This window comes from Asterias rubens, chromosome 16 (genome assembly GCF_902459465.1).
Source record: "Asterias rubens chromosome 16, eAstRub1.3, whole genome shotgun sequence".
In the NCBI taxonomy this organism is placed as follows: domain Eukaryota; kingdom Metazoa; phylum Echinodermata; class Asteroidea; order Forcipulatida; family Asteriidae; genus Asterias; species Asterias rubens.
Genome location: NC_047077.1, coordinates 12,656,454 through 12,676,589, shown reverse-complemented (window position 1 = coordinate 12,676,589; position 20,136 = coordinate 12,656,454). Strand labels below are relative to the sequence as shown.

General features: G+C 37.2%; 1 protein-coding gene and 2 non-coding genes across 3 annotated transcripts in view; all 3 read left to right on the top strand.

The window, feature by feature from the left end:
• LOC117300862 (vacuolar protein 8-like) overlaps positions 1-14,466 on the top strand; it is a 30,147-nt gene extending 15,681 nt beyond the window's left edge. Inside the window, exons 5-14 of the mRNA XM_033784715.1 lie at positions 2,377-2,499; positions 3,802-3,924; positions 5,447-5,655; positions 7,595-7,640; positions 8,771-8,904; positions 9,433-9,558; positions 10,122-10,236; positions 10,724-10,858; positions 12,320-12,445; positions 13,082-14,466. Of these exons, the coding sequence (XP_033640606.1) occupies positions 2,377-2,499; positions 3,802-3,924; positions 5,447-5,655; positions 7,595-7,640; positions 8,771-8,904; positions 9,433-9,558; positions 10,122-10,236; positions 10,724-10,858; positions 12,320-12,445; positions 13,082-13,209 (1,265 nt within the window). The 3' untranslated portion in view covers positions 13,210-14,466. The remainder of the gene's footprint in view (positions 1-2,376; positions 2,500-3,801; positions 3,925-5,446; positions 5,656-7,594; positions 7,641-8,770; positions 8,905-9,432; positions 9,559-10,121; positions 10,237-10,723; positions 10,859-12,319; positions 12,446-13,081) is intronic.
• Trnas-gga lies at positions 11,224-11,296 on the top strand. Its single transcript has one exon. It is a non-coding gene; the product is annotated as a tRNA-Ser (tRNA).
• Positions 11,714-11,786, top strand: Trnas-gga. The gene has a single exon. It is a non-coding gene; the product is annotated as a tRNA-Ser (tRNA).
• Positions 14,467-20,136: the final 5,670 nt, after the last annotated feature.

The window sequence follows — 20,136 nt, the reverse complement described above, 5'->3', positions numbered from 1 at the left end:
TTAGGCCTACCTGCCCAAATAAAGTTTATGAACTGAAAAAAAAAAAAAAAGTACAATCCATGTCATGTAAAGAGTACATTAGAGTTGAATTGAATTGAATTGAAAATGGTTTATCGATAGAAACATCATCGCAGCCATTTCGCCTGGAGAAATCATTCCCTGCTTGCCTGCCATACCAAAACAACAAATAAACTATCCTGCCCTTTCAAGAATGAAGTGGGGCTTGTCTATAGTTGTCAGTTTGTTCATAGGGTTAAAGTTAGGGTCTTTCCTACACTGGTTTTTGACAACCTAATGCTGTCTACTTGCTGAGAAAACAGCATGAAACTGTGTTTTCACATGCCAAATCCATCAAGTTTAGTGATGTATAACAGTGGGTACCAACCCATTACTGGCCACGGCATTCGCAAACAGACTTTAGAAACGAATCATGCATGAATCGTATCACTCAGATTTAACTATTTTGCGGGGAACAATAATATTAATAATATTTATTTGTCTGGCGCCCTTCGCTCAAGGTGAGGTTGAATGATTGTGAAGAGTCACCAAAAACCCTCACTGACCTCACAAAGGTTATCTCAGAGATTATCCTAAAGTCCAATAAAGACGGTTAGTGTGATACGCCTACATGTAGAATGAGCAAACAGAGTACGGCAGGCCCAAGGCAAGCAGTTTTAGTGTCAGGGCCTGTAAACTTAAATGACCATGACATGATGACCAGACAGATTGAATATTAATGATATTCTTGATGGGCCCAATTTCATAAAGCCTGTAAGCACACAAAACTTGCTACGCACAGAAAACTAGCAAAAACTATGTGTATACATGTAGGTTACCAGCCAAAATACTGTAAGGTCTAAATTTACCATTGCTGTGACTGGAACACCACTCGTTGCTTGCTTAGCAAAGGAATTTGATTTTAGCAGAATTTTATGCCAAACATTACTGGGAAGCCAGTAATGTTGATAAATTCAAGTCTCACCTTAAAGGCAGTGGACACTATTGGTAATTACTCAAAATAATTATTAGCATAACTTTGTTTGGTAACGAGTAATGGAGAGCTGTTGACAATATAAAACATTGTGAGAAATGGCTTCCTCTGAAGTGACGTAGTTTTCAAGAAAAAAGTACATGTAATTTCCGACAGATTTGTTTTTGAGACCTCAGAATTATTGAAATTGAGGTCTCGAAATCGAGCATCTGAAAGCACCCAACTTCGTGTGACAAGGGTGTATATTTTCATTCATAGTTATTTCGCAAACCTCGACGTCCAATTGAGCTCAAATTTCACAGGTTTGTTACACTGTATTTTATGCATGTTGTGATACACCAAGAGAGAAGATTGGTCTTTGTCAATTACCAAAAGTGTCCAGTGTCTTTAACCACGCCTACATTCTTACGGATGTTCAGTCCCAGGAGTAAGCGACAGTGTGCTTATTATTAGAGTCTTTGAAACAATTCTAAGTCTATAGAGAGCTTTCGTTGTCACTTTGTTAAATTTCCTCTTACATTTAAATCAACCAAACTAAATGTACATATAAACCAAATGAGTGCAATTTATGAGGTGACCTGACTGAGAGGTTTAGAGCATTGAATTCAAGTTCTGGTGGTTAAGTCATCAGAGTATGGGTTCGGATCCTGGTCTCAGTCTGACTGAGAGGTTTAGAGCATTGAATTCAAGTTCTGGTGGTTAAAGCCATTGGACCCTTTCGGTAAACAGTGTTGTCCAAGGCCCACACTTTGTGTACCACAGCTTCTATATCAAATAACAAACCTGTGAAAATTTAGGCTTAATCGGTCATCGGAGTCGGGAGAAAAACAACGGAAAAACCCACCCTTGTTTCCGCGCGTTTCGCCGTGTCATGACATGTGTTTAAAATAAACCCGTAATTCTCGTTAACGTGAATTTATATTGTTTTGCTGTTTTCTCAAAAAGTAAAGCATTTCATGGAATAATATTTCAAGAGAAGTCTTTCACCATTGCCTTCTGTAAACCCTGTAAGTTATTTGTAAATCTGTGAACTTTTATTTTTTTTTCTGAACCGAAAGGGTCCAATGGCTTTAAGTCATAAGAGTGTGGGTTCGGATCCCGGTCATGACGCCTCTGTCCTTAAGAGCAAGATGCTTTACTAAAAACTGCTTCTGTTCACCCAGTATACAGTATGTTGATATTGTGTATGAAAAAGCCTTTTAAAGACCACACCTGCCCCGGGCTGTATACTCCCCAGGGAGCTGAGAAAGAAATGCTATTGGCCCAATGACAAGGGCAATGATGTAAAGCGCATTGATACGGATTGTAAAATACCCTGCTATATTGTTCATGTTCATGTATAAGAATTAGTTATTAATATTGTTTATTGTCTTGTGTTTTTACAGATGTGAACAAAGATGTAATAATGAGGAGTGGAGCTCTTCATTTTTTAATTAGTCTACTTCGTTCCTTTAACGAGGAGGTACAGTGCAATGTGTGTGGTTGTATTACCACACTAGCTACAACAGGTGCGTACACATTTCAATTAATTTAACAACTTAGTTTGTAAGAGAAACTAGGAATATAAATATTAATAGTAGACTTGCGGGTACAACCATGTGTTAAATCTCTTCTTTCTTTTTTCCTTTTCTTTTTTGAGGGAGTGTTGGCTCTTCGAAGAGCTGGTTTAGTCTTGACGTTTCAAACAGTACTCTACTCGTCTTCAGGGGAAGCAGAGAGTACTGTTTGAAACGTCAAGACTTAACCAGCTCTTCGAAGAGCCAACACTCCCTCATAAAAAAAAAAAAAAAAAGAAGAGAGCCACACCTAGTTTTACGAGCAAGTCCACTATTCATATTTACATATATAGTTTCTCTTAATTTCCACACCATGCAAAGCTTCAAACACCATTTAACTTAGTTTGTGGCGAAGCGGTCTAGTTCACCGGACCCAAGCTCTGGTATTTTCAGCAGCAGAGAGTCGGTTCGAACCCCGGTCATGACACTTGTGGCCCTGAGCAACACACTTAAGCCATAATTGGTTTGTAAACCAAATGGAATGGTAGTGGTAGTGCATTCGGCTCTACCAGCTAGGCTCCTAGTAGATGATACCAATGCCTGCAACCCTGTTTTAGTTTTTTGGTTGATTGTAGAATTACTCCTCGGGGCCTTGTCACACGAGGCAATTTTTACAGGCAATTTGGAGGCAACCAACTTCAGTGTCACTCTAGTAGCACATGATTATTATTTGTTAAACAATGGCTTTTGATCAACAAGCATAGAACATACAAACATTTAAATGTGAATGCCATTTCTTTTCTTCTTTGAGATTGCCTGGAACTGTAAACATCCACTCCCGTCAGTTCACTCCTGTCATCCTTGTAACTTTGTGTATTTTTGTGTACATTTTAGAAAACTTAAGTGATTGTACATGGCCTCCATTGTCAGTGTGCTTCTTTCTGTGTAATATTCGTATGTGCTTTGTGCATTTTGATTTCTTAAATATGTACCTCTCTGTTTGATTTATACAGTTTACTTTAAATAACGTTGATTTATTCCTTTTAATTTTGATACACTGTTTTCCAATTCAGCTAGTAGGCTGCAATGAGTTCGTTTTTTAATCAACCATAATAATAGAAGATAATAATAAAAAAAACTGGTTGCCTGTAAACGCACTTAGAGTTCGCTTTGGCGACCCACACCAGAAACATTGGTCATCGGTTGAGCGTTTTTGCGCGTTCGGTCTGTTCAGACCGTCGAGTCGGTTGGGCTTTGGTTGGGGTCGCCAAAACGCACTCCTGATGTGACATGGCATTTTTGTTTGGGTTTCAGATGCCAACAAGAAGGAGATTGTCTCCTGCGGTGGTGTTCCTCCACTCATCATTCTGGCAAGATCATCAGACCCCAGGGTGCAGAGAAATGCAACAGGTGCATTACTCAATCTCACACATATTGGTAAGAAAGTCAATCAATCAATCAATCAATTAAACCATCAATCAATTAATCCCATCAATGGACATTTCTTGTCTTTTAATGTAGTTGTTTAGTTTTCTATGTTTTTGTAAATTATGTGTATTTAGTGAATGAATTCAGAGTGTTTGTTTTGAAAAAATTAATCCATTAGTCGATCAATCAACCAACCAATCAATCAATCAATCAATCAATCAATCAATCCAACGTACGTGTTATAAAGATGGGCATGCGAGAAAACTAACCATCTCTTTGGAACAGCGTCCCACTTCAACTCAGACAAGCAGATACTTGGTCTCAATTCAAACACATCTCAAAACAATATCTATTTTGGAAACCATACATGTAGCTTTTGTTAGGTACGGTAAGGATCAATTATTTGCAACCATAATCGGATTGGATTCGTTAAATGTATAAAAATACATTCATAATTACAAAAAACAACTAATTATTTCAATATTTACAAGTTATAGCTGAGGTTAAAAAAAAGTAAAGGCTAAGTATTCAAAAATGGCCAGACGAGTTCTTGTTTTTGTGCCAGGAGTGTCCTTATTGACAGACATGGCACACTACATGTATTCCTTCGATGGGACAGAAAGCTGTGGGTCCCGTGCGTTGTGTAATGCACATAAAAGATCCTATATCTCTAAGAGAAGGGGGTTTGCCTCGGTATTCCTAGCAGTGGCTGCTGAATGCACCATTGCACCTTGTAAAACCTTAAGGTGCTATATAATTCATTTGGGTCTCAGAATCAATAACATATCTTAATTTGGCCCCTGTAATGTATATCTCCAAGACCTCATAGACCTTCGTTCTTCCTCACTTTCATCAGCTACCCGATGCCTTCACTCGAACTTCAATCACTCATTTCCATTGTTCCCGGGACCATGACACGCTATGGTAGTCATGCCCTTTCAGTCATAGCTCCAACAGTTAGCAACAAGCTACCCACCCACATTCAAGCAGTTCCTTCATTCAACACTTTTAAATCTCTACTTTACAAACCCATCCGTTTTGTCAATCTGGTTAAAGCGCTAAGAAACTTCCGTATTTGGCACTCTATAAATGTTGTAATCATTATTATTTATGTTAAAGGGAATGTACACTATTGGCAATTGTCAAAGACAAATGTTCTCACTTGGTGTATCTCAACATATGCATAAAATAACAAAATTTGAGCTCAGTTGGTCATCGGAGTTGGGAGAATAGAAGAAAGAAAAAACACCCTTGTTGGACTAATCTATGTGCTTTCAGATAGGAAAAAAAGACTTCTAGCTAGAAGACTTTTATTATTTTAGTGAGAAATTACCTATTTCTCAAAAACTACGTTACTTCAGAGGGAGTCATTTCCCACAATGTTTCATACTATCAACAGCTCCCCAACGCTAGTTACCAAGTCAGTTTTTAAGTTAATATTTGTTTTGAGTAATTACCAAACGTGTACCTTTCCTTTAAGTGCCTTGAGATATGTAAGACTTCGGTATTATTATTTGTATTTCTTTCGCAGATACCACAAGGACCATGCTAGTCTCCCACGGAGCCGTTCCTCTCTTCATTAACTCCTTACAGTCAGAGGATCAGGAGATACAGTACTACTGTGCCGCAGCGTTGAGTAACCTCGCTGTAGATGCTACCCATCGAGCTGCCGTCGTACACGCAGGAAACCACCAAGTCTTGAGATTGTTGATTAGGTTGCTTGAATCACCATCGGAGAAGGTAAATGAGATTTACCGTTTTTACCAGAAACCTGTTTTTTTTTTTGGTATTGTCTTTTTGTAGCTAAGATCAAATTCATATGAAAATGAAGATAAAGCCATTTGAAACACCCCAGATTGCATATTTAAAGGATTCGGGTACCTTTTCAAAATGTCCATAGATTTACATTAAACTTACAGGGTTTGAAGATAATGATAGTGGAAAGCTTCCCTTTAAATATTACTAACTAAGGTTGTGTAGTTTTTGAGAAATGAGTAAAACAAGTCACAAAATAATTTTGGTCTCATGAGACCAAAATTATTTTTGCATGTAAAGTCCCCTTAACCAGTTATCAGAGATACCAACATACACGATTTGGGCGTAGCAAATACGATTTTCGAGCCGTGACTACGACGCTACGATAATACTCAATAAAACACGCTAAACAAGCCGCCCAATATAATTTAATTAAATCGTACAATACATGCAAACAACTAATGAACTATTAAGTGGAAATAAAAATTAAGAAAAATATCAAAACAATTGTAACAAAAAAGAAGAAAACACTTTTAATTTTAGAACGCAGTGTTGAATAATAGCGGCGAATTCACTCGGAACAATGTACGCGTCTCGACGTAATGATTGTTGCGTGCCCTCCCCCGGCCCCACTGGCTGGCCGGCTGAGTGTGCATTTTTTACGCTAGTGCATTTCTGCAAGATCGTACCCATTGATCTCTATTACACGATGGGGAATAGTGCACACGTGCGTGGGGAATGAGGTTGTGTGTGAGCTAACGTGTCACAGTAACCTCATTCCTCATGTATCCACTATTATTGTGCCCACGCTGGCTGTACATGTACTTCATCGAAGCTTGGCAAAAAAAGTACGAAATAATGGCGACAAAAAAAGGAGACATTCTGAACAAAAATACCTTCAACTGAGTGGCCTGTGAGGTCTAAGCTAGACAGTTTCCATGTTTTCCTACCAGTAATTGTAGCGCCAATGTCCAGACAATGCCCAAAATACGGACACGTATTTTTTGCCCAAAATCCGGACACTTTTTTTTTTTCTTTTTATCTCTCTCTCCCAATAGCTTGTTGTTGCGTTTCTGATCATTAAAACAAAAACATTTAAGTAAGGCCACCCTTTTTTATGTTACATTTAGGTAAGGCCACCCTTTTTTATGTTACATTTATTTTTGAAACATAGTCAGAAGATGAGGGAAATCAGGGTTTTTTTCAAATTTTTTTTTTCACTGGCCATTATAAACATTTGTAGCTGTTCTGTTGATGCATACAGGTAATTGTTATTTCACAACAATGCCTGAAAATGAGCTAATTAGCATTGTAGAGAGTAATAGAAAGATCGGTTTAGGGAGCCCAAGCTGCGCTCGCCCTTAACATTTGGGAGATGCTACTCTTTTTTAAAATTCAATGTTGGCATCTCTTGAGTTATGATATTATACCAAAACCATAGCATAACTGGTTAATAGGTTTTTACATGCTCAAACTGAGACAAAAATTGTCACTTTTACTCGTTTCTCAAAAACTACAGCACCTCAGTAAGTAAAATTTCAAGGGAGGCTTTCTACTATGATATTCTTCAAACTGTGTAAGTCTAATGAAAATCTGTGCACATTGTGTTTTTTGTTAGGAAAAAGTACATACAGTATATACCCTTTAGTGAGCTTGGAGGGCACATTTAAAAAAAATCATACTAACATGTATCGAGAAAATCCGGCCATGTAAAAATATTAAAACATAGTATGTTAAACATGATGAACGACAGATGCTTTAATGCAATATACAACAGTCGTGGAAGCATTTTTGGTGTTCAGAATTGAGAAATATCAGACAAGAACCATTTGCATTTGTGCATAAAAATACATGTAGCGGTTTCCACAGTTTTTCTTGTGGTTTATTACTCTATATAAGTCTTACTATTGTTGTTTTTTTGTAGGTCAAGTGTCAGGCATGTTTTGCTTTGAGGAATCTCGCATCGGATGGTAAGCGTGGAACATTTCTCACTGTTTCTGTCGCATTTTGTGGATTTCTTACAACAGCGGTGTTCTAAAATGCGCACGAGCCACTTTTTAAAGGCACTGCAGCCGATTTCACGAACGGCTAGGATTAATCCTATCTTGAGTTAGGACGAGTAACTATGGTTGGGGAATTTTACCTGGTCCTAAGTCCTAAGATCAATCCTAAGTTAGGAAGAGTTTGGTGAAATCGGCGGCTGGACACCTTGGTGATTGTCAAAGACCAGTATTCTCACATGGTGTTTCCAACATATTTGTTCACCGACTATTTTTGTTGAAGTCTTGGCAGTTTGATTAACTAAGTAGTTGAAAATCGGTAGTCGCGACTCGACTAAGCAATCAATAGTGGCACTAGTCACCCAGGCTTACTTGGCAGATGATGGTAACTGACAAAAATACAATATAAATTTGTAACTGGTGTACAGTGCTTCATACACCAGGCAAGATATTCATCCTAGTTTAGTCTGGTTTCCGATTTTGATTGCCCTTGGGAAAAATCAGAAAAAAATGCAATTGAATATACCCTGAATAGTGTATTAAAGCCTACACCATGTGTACATGTACAGGTTAGCTTTTGTACTTGATAAGATTGTCCTACTATTTCCCAAGGACCAAATATCATGCCTACAGACACTGGACACCTTTGGCAATTGTCGAAGACCAGTATTCTCACTTGGTGTATCTCAACATTATATGCACAAAATAACAAACCTGTGAAACTTTGAACTCAATTGGTCCTCGAAGTTGCGAGATAATAATGGAAGAAAACACACCCTTGTCACACGAAGTCGTGTGCTTTCAGATGCTTGATTTTGGGTACCTCAAAATCTAATTCTGAGGTCTAGAAATGTAACTCGCGGAAAATAACTTCTTTCTCGACAACTACTATACTTCAGAGGAAGCCATTTCTCACAATGTTTTATACTATATAAACAGCTCTCCATTGCTTGTCACCAAGGAATTTTTTATGCTAAACATTATTTTGAGTAATTACCAATAGTGTCCACTGCCTTTAAGCGTAAAAACAAATTATATTCTTTATCCTTGATGCGGAAACTAATATCTATTGATTCATCTATCTTGATTTGTGAATTCAGAGGACAATCAGGTGGCGATCGTTGAGCTGGGTGTCTTAACCCCTCTACATACCATCATGGAGACATGTTCTAAGGACACCATAGCTGCTGCAGTGGCTGCTCTACGCAACCTCTCTATTCACAGACGGAATGAGGTAAGTACGTATAGTAGCTTACTGGGCCCATTTCATAAAGCCTGTAAGCACAAACACTTGCTTAGCACAAAAAGCAATCTCTCTATTCACAGACGGAATGAAGTTAGTACAAGGTTACTGGGCCCATAAAGCCTGTAAGCACAAAAACTTGCTTAGCACAAAAAGCAATTTCTCTATTCACAGACGGAATGAGGTTTTACATAGTACAAAGCTTACCGAGCCCATTTCATGAAGCTTGTAAGCAAAAAAACTTCCTTAGCATGAATTTGTTATCTAAGCCAAAGTAAGTTACCAGCCATTACACCATACAGTTACCATTCTGCGACTGGTACCTCGGTCATTTCCTGCTTAGCCAAGAACTTTGCAGAGCAGAATTTTCTGCTGACAGGCTTTATGAAAGCAGCCCCTGTGTTCAATTATTATTGTTAAATAGGTAACACCAACAGACCAAAAAAAGAGCTGTTGATCAATACACAGTTGGCATTATTGGTTATTTAAGTTGATTTGAATTGATTTGTTTCTCTTCAGATGCCGATTGTCAGAGAGAGTTTTTTGTTGGAGTTAGGGAAGCTGTTACGGGAACCGATGTCCTGGGATGCTCATTGCCATGCTGCTGGGACGATACGTAATCTGGCAGCAGGGGACCAGTTAAAGGTGAGTGAATCACAGGGATGGATTTCTCTGTTTTTAACCGGAAATTGTTTCCTCCCCACCTCTCCCCCCAAAAAAGTAAATAAATAAATAAAATCAACAAATATTTAATTTTTTTATATTTTTTTTTACTTCTGTCTGCTTGAGTCTCCTGACGATGACTAGAGCAAGCTAGTCGAAACGTTGAGACCAATTCAAGAACTGACTCCGCTGTAGTGCAATTAATTACAATCCTATAGCTAAAATAGTTGTCCAGCCAGTTTCCTATACCTTCCACGTGGGTAGTAGTTAAAAAGCAGGACAGTTTTTTTCAGAACTGAGAAGTCTCTCGAACATCCGATAAATCTACTCCCATTAGAATAAAGGAAGACAGTTCTCTAAGAACATACATTGTACCCTACCTGACAAGTAGATACAACATGGTGTTACCGCAAACCAAATATATATATTGATACATGTACATGCACCTCACCATGCAATGCCTCAAATCCTATATGCTTTTTGCTTTGTCTCGAATTTGACTTGGTCTTTTTTTAAATAATAATAAAAATATGACTTTGTTTCAGACCATCATTGAGAAGGGAGCGTTAGACAGTCTGATTGTAGCATTCATGAGATCCACATCACCACTGGCTGTCCAATCAGAACTCACAGCAGCCTTGGCGGTATTGTCCGCAGACGGTAAGTTCATATCGTGGACAAGTGGTTCAGAGCTCAAATTCTGGACATATTTCATAGATACCAAAGAATACTGCTTAACAATTTTCTGCTAAGCAGAAATGAGCTGGATACCAGTCAGTCACAAATTGTACAAGTGACATGGTAGTTTGGCTGGTAGCCTTAACAACTTTAGCAGTTAAATAGCATGACAGCTCTTTTCAGAACTGATGAGTCTCCCGAATCCCGAAAATCTACTCTGCGATAGTAGAATATATACATGTAGCAAGACAAGTTCTCAAAAGAACATAATTTTACCTGGCAGGTTGATACATACATGGTGTTACCGCAAACCAAATATATATTGATACCTCACCATGTAATGCCTCAAATCTAATGAACTCATGGTATTTTGGTTGGTAACCTGTCTCTGCTGGGCAAGTTTTTTCTGTGCTAAGCAGTTTTAGTGCTTATCAGCTTAATGGAAGTGTCACCCTTGTTATCTTTACAGACCAAGCCAAAGCAATCCTGGTCAGCACACAAGATGGAAAAGTATTCACACGTCTTATCAGCCTGGCTGCCAACTCGCACCATACAGACGTACAGTACAACAGCGCCGGTACCATCGGCCAACTCGTCCTACAAGGTAACATTTTATGCATGGCATTTCTCAGGATTTTGTTCCCGATTTCATGATTTTCTCAAAATCTGTTTTGTCAGGCATGCAACTTTTCAACTGATCAGCTGATTTTCCTCTTTTTTTTTCCAAAACAGTGCCATAGATAACGGTTAAGTGCCTTGCTTAACTGCTGGGGGATTCGAACCCACACTCTGCTGATCAGAAACACCAGAGTTTGAATTCAGTGTTCTTAAAGGCAGTGGACACTATTGGTAATTGTCAAAGACTAGCCTTCACAGTTGGTGTATCTCAACATATGCATAAAATAACTAACCTGAGCATAGGATTACTAACCAAAACATAGGATTCGAACTGCCTCTAGCTGCCGGGCAACCTCGGTAGTCTAGTTGGTAAGACACTGCTCTGGAATTGCAAGGGTCGTGGGTTCGAATCCCACCCGAGTAACATGCCTGTGATATTTTTTCACAGGACTCGGGGAAAGTACTGAGTATACAGTGCTAACACACATCGGTGTATGGGTAAAAACCAAAATTAATATCTATTATATCGTTGCGGTACCCGCTGCCAAAACATAGGATTCGAACTACCTCTAGCTGCCGGGCAACCTCGGTAGTCTAGTTGGTAAGACACTGCTCTAGAATTGCAAGGGTCGTGGGTTCGAATCCCACCCGAGTAACATGCCTGTGATATTTTTTCACAGGACTCGGGAAAGTACTGAGTATACAGTGCTAACACACATCGGTGTATGGGTAAAAACCAAAATTAATATTCTTTATCCCCGATGCAAATTTAACATCTATTATATCGTTGCGGTACCCGCTGCCAAAACATAGGATTCGGACTGCCTCTGGCTGCCGGGCAACCTCGGTGGTCTAGTTGGTAAGACACTGCTCTGGAATTGCAAGGGTCGTGGGTTCGAATCCCACCCGAGTAACATGCCTGTGATATTTTTTCACAGGACTCGGGGAAAGTACTGAGTATACAGTGCTAACACACATCGGTGTATGGGTAAAAACCAAAATTAATATTCTTTATCCCCGATGCAAATTTAACATCTATTATAAACTGAGCTCAATCGGTCATCGAAGTTGCGAGATAATAATGAAAGAAAAAAACGCCCTTGACACACAGTTGTGTGCGTTTAGATGGTTGATTTCGAGACCTCAAGTTCTAAATATAATATGAGGTCTCGAAATCAAATTCTTGGAAAATTACATATTTCTCAAAAACTATGGCACTTCAGAGGGAGCCGTTTCTCACAATGTTTTATACCGTCAACCTCTCTCCATTACTCGTCACCAGGAAATGTTTTATGATAATAATTATTTTGAGTAATAGTGTCCACTGCCTTTAACCATTTGGCTACGACACTTCCACGGGCCCTGATATGAGGAAATGGAATCACATTTCCGTTCAGTTCTGTTCTCTCTCAAACCTTACCACCTCCTTCTTTCTTTCCATCATCAGATCTGAGACCTGAGCTGATCACAGCAAATATTTTGGGACTTCTACGGTATATTGAACAATTTGCCAAACACAACGACCCCAGCTTCATCCACATCGCGCTCTGGACAAGCCTACAACTTCTCAAAGGTGAGGATCGGTACCTTGTTTTTATCATTAAAGGCACTGGACCAAGGTCAAATGAGGTCACACATGTTTGTAGCATTCATTTTTTTAAAACAATTACGGTGATTATAAATCCAATGTTTGCCCCTGTTTGACAATTTCGTGAGGAAAACGTTGGATTCATAAATCATTGTAATTATCTTTAAAATCTTTACTAATGCTACACAGTGTGTGACTCCATTTGACCCTGACCTCCAGTTCAAACTGGAGTTTGTCAAACTGGAGGTTGCAGTTTATAATTTAAAGAAACCTAACCCCTGAACCAGTTAAATGACGTCAACAAATTCTTTCAATCACAATTTGATAGAACTCTCTACCACTTAAGTAATCTTAGATGCAGTCTTTGTACCACAAAATTAAAATCTCTCCTCAAAACGTATCTTATGTCTTAGGTTTTCAAAGACTAATTTTGTTGTGTCTGTTTGTGTTTCGTTTTGTTTTTGGTTTTTACTGCGCCTTTCACCCAGCAGGTTGGATATGTGCACTTAACAAGTCTTTATTATTATTATTATTATTATTATTATTACGATTATCACTCACAAGCGCCTGTAGTTGACAAAAAATGAATTTCTATTTATGATTGTTTTGACTTGTTATTAGATGCTACATTCCGCTCAGCATTTGGCGAGAGTGCAATTCCACGTCACCTGGAGGGAATGCAGCAACGTCCTTCCCTCCCACTCCAGATTCAACAACTTGCGCAGACCGTACTGGATAATATGGGCTGAGAGAGGGCGCCAGACATTCGGTGTATGTGGATCACGTTTGCAGACTAGCTAAGTGGAAGTACTGTACCTTGTTTAGCTATTACTCCCAAGAACAATTGTAGACTAACACAGAATAAATCAGGGCTGGATTTTATTAATCTGTTTTTAACAGAAAATGCTGCCTGGCCAGTTTGTTTTCTAAGGGCAAAATAACCAGTCACAAAGATTAAACATTACTCCGCCGTAATAATGTTTGAAGATGACAAAAGAACTTTGAGAAGAGGAATAATAATCTCAACAATTTTAATATCTCTTATACAGTTATAGGAATAATAATGTTACCAAGGTATAACAAAATGATTGTCGCACGTTGTGACAGGGGTTCATGGGTTTTGTACACCCCTTTGTTTTTTCCCCCCTCTCTATGCCCTCGAGTGTACAAAACACCATGCATCCCGTCACAGCGTGCAACTATTGTATACTAGTTGCCTGCAAATGTTTTGCTCAGCAGAAATTATTATGCAATATTTTGTGCTGTTTAAGGAGCTATATGAAATAAAACTCTTCTATTTCAATTCAATTCAACATGACGTTTATTCCAAACTCGGTTTGGAAAATAATTAAATGTGAGATTTCAGTACATGAAAATGAAAAATTAAAAAATTAATTTTGCCACCTACATGTATGATATCAGTACTCATAGCACACCTTAGCACAAATAGCTTAATTTTCATTCTTATTTTACTTAACTGCCTCCTTGAAACACAAAATTTCTTTATATATATATATATATATCGCAACCTTAGCACTTGTAAAATGTTTTCCTGAAAGATACCTTTTCGTATCTTGTATTATGCTGATGCTGGGGCCCAATTTTTATAGAGCTGCTTTACTTCCAAGGTGTAGCTAAGCGGGACAGAATTTTACTCACCAGAAAAGGGCAGCAAAATTAGGAACAGGTTAGCAGCCAAAATTATCATGTATAAGATGTGTTCAATCTGTGACTGGTTTCCTTTTTTATTTGTTTCCATAACAGAAGTGTGTTAAGCACTAATGTCAAAAAAATGCTTACAAGAAACGGTGGACACTTGACTTGGTATTTTTGGAAAAGGTTACCAGCCAAAATACCATGCCAAGTGTGCGCAATCTGTGACTGGTTTCGTGCATAACTTTGTCCATAGATAAACTGTGTTAAGCACAATTGTCTGCTTAAAGGGTGTAGGGTAGGGTGTATGTACTTTTTGTAGGACAAAAAATACAATGTCCACAGATGTACACTAAACTTACACAGTTTGAAGATGATGATAGTAGAAAGCTTCCCTGAAAATATTACGTGCTGAGGTGCTGTAGTTTTGGGGTAATGAGTAAAACAATGTCATGATAATAACTTTGGTCTCAAGAGAACAAAACTATTTTAAGCATTTACAAACATATTTTCATTACATTGTTTTACTCATTTCTCAAAAACTACAGCACCTCAGTAAGTAATATTTGAAGGGAAGCTTTCCACTACCATTATCTTCAAACCCTGTAAGTTTAATGTAAATCTATGGACATTTTGAAAAAGTACCCAAATCCTTTAAACATCTCTATGAGATTGGGCCCTTGTTTATTTACAGTGTAACTTTTTAATCGTGTGTGAATGGTTTGTGTATAAATATTACACTCCTCGTCTAGGGGAGATTTGTGGTAGCACCAATGTACCCTCTTCCGAGTTTTGGTGGCTCTGCGGTGGTGTTACGCCGAGAGCTGGCCCTCTAGAGTTTGATGTCACTACCTACCGTAGCATTTTATGCTTAAGCTTATCGTTCTTCACTATTTAATTTTACATGTACTTAAAAATGGCAAGATACTGCACCCTCCTTAAAACAAATATTGAATAAAATATTTCTGCATGAACTTCTATCGTGTAGAGTCCGATTTCAAATAGAAGCTTAAATGAAGCAAACATACTACGCACAATACTTCTACTGCAAGTCCGTAACCAAATCAGTGGTTTTAACTGTGAGCTATGTCCTAGACCCAATTTGTAGTCTCTAGTTTTTTTTTTTTTTTTTTTTTTTTTTTTGCTGTGCTTAAATATTCCACACTGTTTTTGCCCAAAGTCAATGGGCTAATGCCCACCGGGTCGTGCACATATTCCCTCTGATTTGTTTTACTACAATAGACACCCAGCATGTTTCAATAAATAAAATAAAATTCCTAAATATTTAGACGTGCACGTATTCTTTCTTTTTGCTTTCTCTGTATGCGTTTTCTAATTTGTTTTCCTTTTTGCTGTGCCTGAATGTTCGCCCCACTGTTTTTGCCCAAAGTCGAGAGGGCAATTTCCCCTTTGCCCCCCAAAGCCGTGCACGTATTACCTCTGATTTCTTTTACTACTATAGACACCCAGCCGATGCGAATAAAATTCCTAAATGTTTTAGTTTATACATGTATAACAATGATTATAGAACTGTGTGCTAAAGTCATTTTGTTTTGTAATCGATAAAATTATTCCTTTATCTAACAAATAATATACTCACAGCAGGGTTAACGCACAAATCCTGAATTAGCAAAGTATTTTTTTATGATCCACATACATACATTGTAAGTACCATTTTTAGACATGGTATGAAACAAGTGTTGAATGTTGAGGTTTTACAAGTGATTTTAATTTAAGCTGTTGACTTTATTGTGTTTTTATAAGTCGCTGGGAGGGGGAGGTTTAAACTGTTTTTACTTAAAATATTTGTCGCTAGTTTAATCTGAATTATTAATTTATTTAAAAAATGTTTGCGTAAGTTTTACCTTAACATTGGCACAAAGCAAAATGTATAAGAAATTTATAAATTTTAAGCTCTTTTAAGGTTTACTCAAAATGCCTGTGGATCACAAAACTGAGTTTGACTTTAGAAACCCCCCTCTATATTTCTGTGAACAATTAGTGCGAAAAATGAACCATTCTCAAGTAATATGCATTACTTATGCTTTAGGTGGGAACCCGAACTGTTATGAAGCAAACGTTCAACTTTTTCAAATGTTACATCAACAAAAATATATTTGAATATGCAATGATGAGTTACATAATTGATATTTAAATATGCATTGAATATAAGAAATGGACATTCTAATTTTCATTAATTAAATAACAAAAGCATCTTTGAGTTTGCACAGATTAAGTTCAGAAAATTGATTTTTGATTATGCATTGATTCATTTTATAAAGTGGATATTTGAATATGCATCGATTAAGCTGTCAATGCTAAAAAAATAAATAATTGAAAGCATAAACCATTACACTGTTTTAATGCCCTCTGAAATGCAAAGCTGTAAAAATGCAAAACGAAAAAAATATTTTAAAAATGTAAATTGTGATGCACTGTGTTTTCATTTTAACCAAGTTTCCCAAACTTAGAAGTGTACTCCTTGGCAGTAGAATAAAAAGTCAGAAACTTCTTAAGAAGAAATCTACACAGCAAGTTTATATATTATATACATGGCGTTACTGCAAACTGAATACACCAAGTCTCATCACCAGGTTTGAATAGCACAGTCATAAAGGCACTGGACACTATGGGTAATTATTCAAAATAATTTTTAGCATAAAAACTTACTTGGTATAGCGCAATGGGACCTGTTGAGAATAACATTGTGAGAAACGGCTATCGCTGAAGTAACATACTTTTTGAGAAACTGTAATTTCTCACTCAAATACTCGAAGACTTCAGGCCTGAAGGCATCTGAAATGGAACAAATTTGTGCAACAAGGGCAATTTTTTCTTACAATATTCTCTTGCAACTTCGATGACCAATCGAGTCCGAATTATCACAGATTTGTTATTTTATGCATTTTAAGTGAGATACAGTACACCAAGTGAGAATACTGGTCTTTGACAATTACCAAAGGTGTCCAGTGTCTGTAATCCACATTCCATCTCTATGGTCCCTTGTTCCAATCCCACCTTGGACAAGAGTTAAGCATGTCTCTACCTTAATCTCTCATCTAAGGCTTTTGTCCAAAAATTTTACCTGTTTGGAAAATTCTCTGAGACTTTAGGTTACACATACATGTATGATAAATTTCAGACTTTCATCCGAGTACAAACTTTCTTAAGTTTGCTTGTAAGCCAAAGCTATTTCCCTTGAAACCCTGTGTGAGTTAGAATTTGCAAAACATGTCAAAATTTATTTATTAAGTTCCATTTATAGAATTTTGCATTGTCTTTCTATTACTTTAGTACCAAACAGTATTTTGTTTTCTTTGTATTTTGTAGAGAATTTGATTTTTTTTTGTATTCCATTTTAGATTTGGACTGTAAAAATGTTGAACTGTACAAACCAAATGGGCAAATAACACTTGATGAGCATGAGGTTTGTAAAAGGAGTAGTTCTCATATTTCAAACCTAGTCCCACATACCTTGCAGGAAAATACTAAATGTTAAAGGAACACGTTGCCTTGGATTGGTCGAGTTGGTCTTTGAAAAGCGTGTTTAACCGTTTGTTATAAAATGCACATGGGTAAAAAGATGTTGTAAAAGTAGAATACAATGATCCACACAAACATGCCTTGAAATTGCACGGTTTTCCTTTTACCTCGTCGACTAACACGGTCGGCCATTTATGGGAGTCAAAATTTTGACTCCCATAAATGGCCGACCGTGTTAGTTCGCACAGTAAAAGGAAAACCTCGCAATTTCGAGGCAAACTTGTGTGGATCATGGTATTCTACTTTTAAAACATCTTTCCAACCATATGCATTTTATAAAAAACGGTTACAAAAGCTTTTAATAGACCAACTCGTCCGATCCAAGGCAACATGTTCCTTTTAAGCGCCTTGAACGTCACTGAATGTTGGATATGCGCTCTAAATAAGAAGCAACTATTATTATTGTTATAACATCATGTTAAACTATTTGAGAATTTTTAAAGAATTGTACAGTTTTGAGGTAAAGTAGCTGCAAGAATTTGTGTTCCTTTTTTGGAAATGCAATCCTTAGGTTGTTGGAATGTGGTTCTAATTGGTGCAATTTAGAGATAAGAAAGTATAGCGGGGGATGTATGAGAACTCACATTGTTTTGTATTTGATTTTTATTTCGTACTTCTCACGTAGGCAACTAGAATTAAAATCTTTAATCTTGAAATAAATTTTGACAAAAGGTTGTTCATTAATTGAGAAAACAATGTTGTAATAGGGGTTCTGTCAGCCCGGTTCATACTTCCTGCAAATGCAAAGTGAAGCAAATTTTTACGTCACATAGCTGTTTTCACAGCAAATGTTTCGCAGGAGTTGGACTACAACTCAACTGTTGAGAATTCTTCATTGCTAATTTGTGACGTCAAAATTCGTATCGCATTTGCACTCGCAGAAAGTATGAACCGGGCTTTATGCTCTACGTAATGCCATAAAGTGTACAAACATGTAAGTGAGCACAACCACTTATCTTGATAGTGCCATGTATTTATTTTTAATTAACTGGCACATAGATCCTTGTCATTTGATTGGTGGAATAGGAGTCACATGTCATCCGTTATTCTGCCATGAACTTACTTTACTGCAGGGCCCTGCTGGGATGAGAGTTTTCAGACTTTTTTTCTTTTTATTTTTTTTTATTTTTTTATAAGATTATTCACGTTTCATCTGTGTTGATTCAAAATGAAGAAACTATGTTGGGTACAACTGAACATTTTATTTTTTTTTTTTTTTTTTTTTTTCCTTAGGCATTCCAATTTTACTTTTACTTAACTTCTGATTTTTCACTTTTAGTGTTTTTTTATTTATTTATTTCCTAAAGAATTCCAATTGTTCATTTACTTAACTTCTGATATTTTCACTTGGCTGTTTACATAAAAAAAAAACATGTAGTATGTTGGCTTAAACAAACCCTAATCATTGTGTCGGTTTTCCTCACTTCTTAAAAGTCGTCTTAATGAAATTGTCTTAAAGGGAAGGTACACAGTTGGTAATTTCTCAAAACAAATATTAACTTAAAAACTGACTTGGTAACAAGCATTTGGGAGGTGTTGGTAGTATAAAACATTGTGGGAAACGACTCCCTCTGAAGTATTGTGGTTTTTGAGAAAGAGGTAAACAATAAAAGACTTCTAGCTAGAAGTCTTTTATTCTTATCTGAAAGCATACAAATTCTTCCAACAAGGGTGTTTTTTCTCGCAACTTCAATGACCGATTGAGCTCAAATTTTCACAGGCTTGTTATTTTATGCTTATGTTGGGATACAGCAAGTGAGAAGACTGATCTTTGATAATTACCAAACATGTACCTTCCCGTTAAAGGCAGTGGACACTATTGGTAATTACTCAAAATAATTATTAGCATAAGACCTTTCTTGGTGACGAGTAATGGAGAGAGGTTGATGGTATAAAACATTGTGAGAAACGGCTCCCTCTGAAGTGCCATAGTTTGCGAGAAAGAAGTAATTTTCCACGAATTTGATTTCCAGACCTCAGATTTAGAACTTGAGGTCTCAAAATCAACCATCTAAACGCACACAACTTCGTGTGACAAGGGTGTTTTCTTCTTTCATTATTATCTCGCAACTTTGATGACCGATTGAGCTCAAATTTTCACAGGTTAGTTATTTTATGCATATGTTGAGACACACCAACTGTGAAGGCTAGTCTTTGACAATTACCAGTAGTATCCACTGCCTTTAAGCCTATGTGTTTTTTATCGTAATGTTACAAGTGTTTCCTGATATAAGTGGTATTGCCCCTGTAAGAATGTTAACAATTTGTAAACAAAATAGTTATACTGTTATAACCAGTGTAAATGTTTGGTTACACCCCTACATGTATCTTCAGACAGCCCTTGTGTATTTTCAAAACCCTAGCCCTAAACTTAATCCTGCCCATAACCTTAACCCTAGTGTGGATCTGCTCAGTGCTCTGCCAACTTTCCCTGATTTTGCAGAAAGTTCCCTGAAAATCAACCAATATTTTTATGTTCA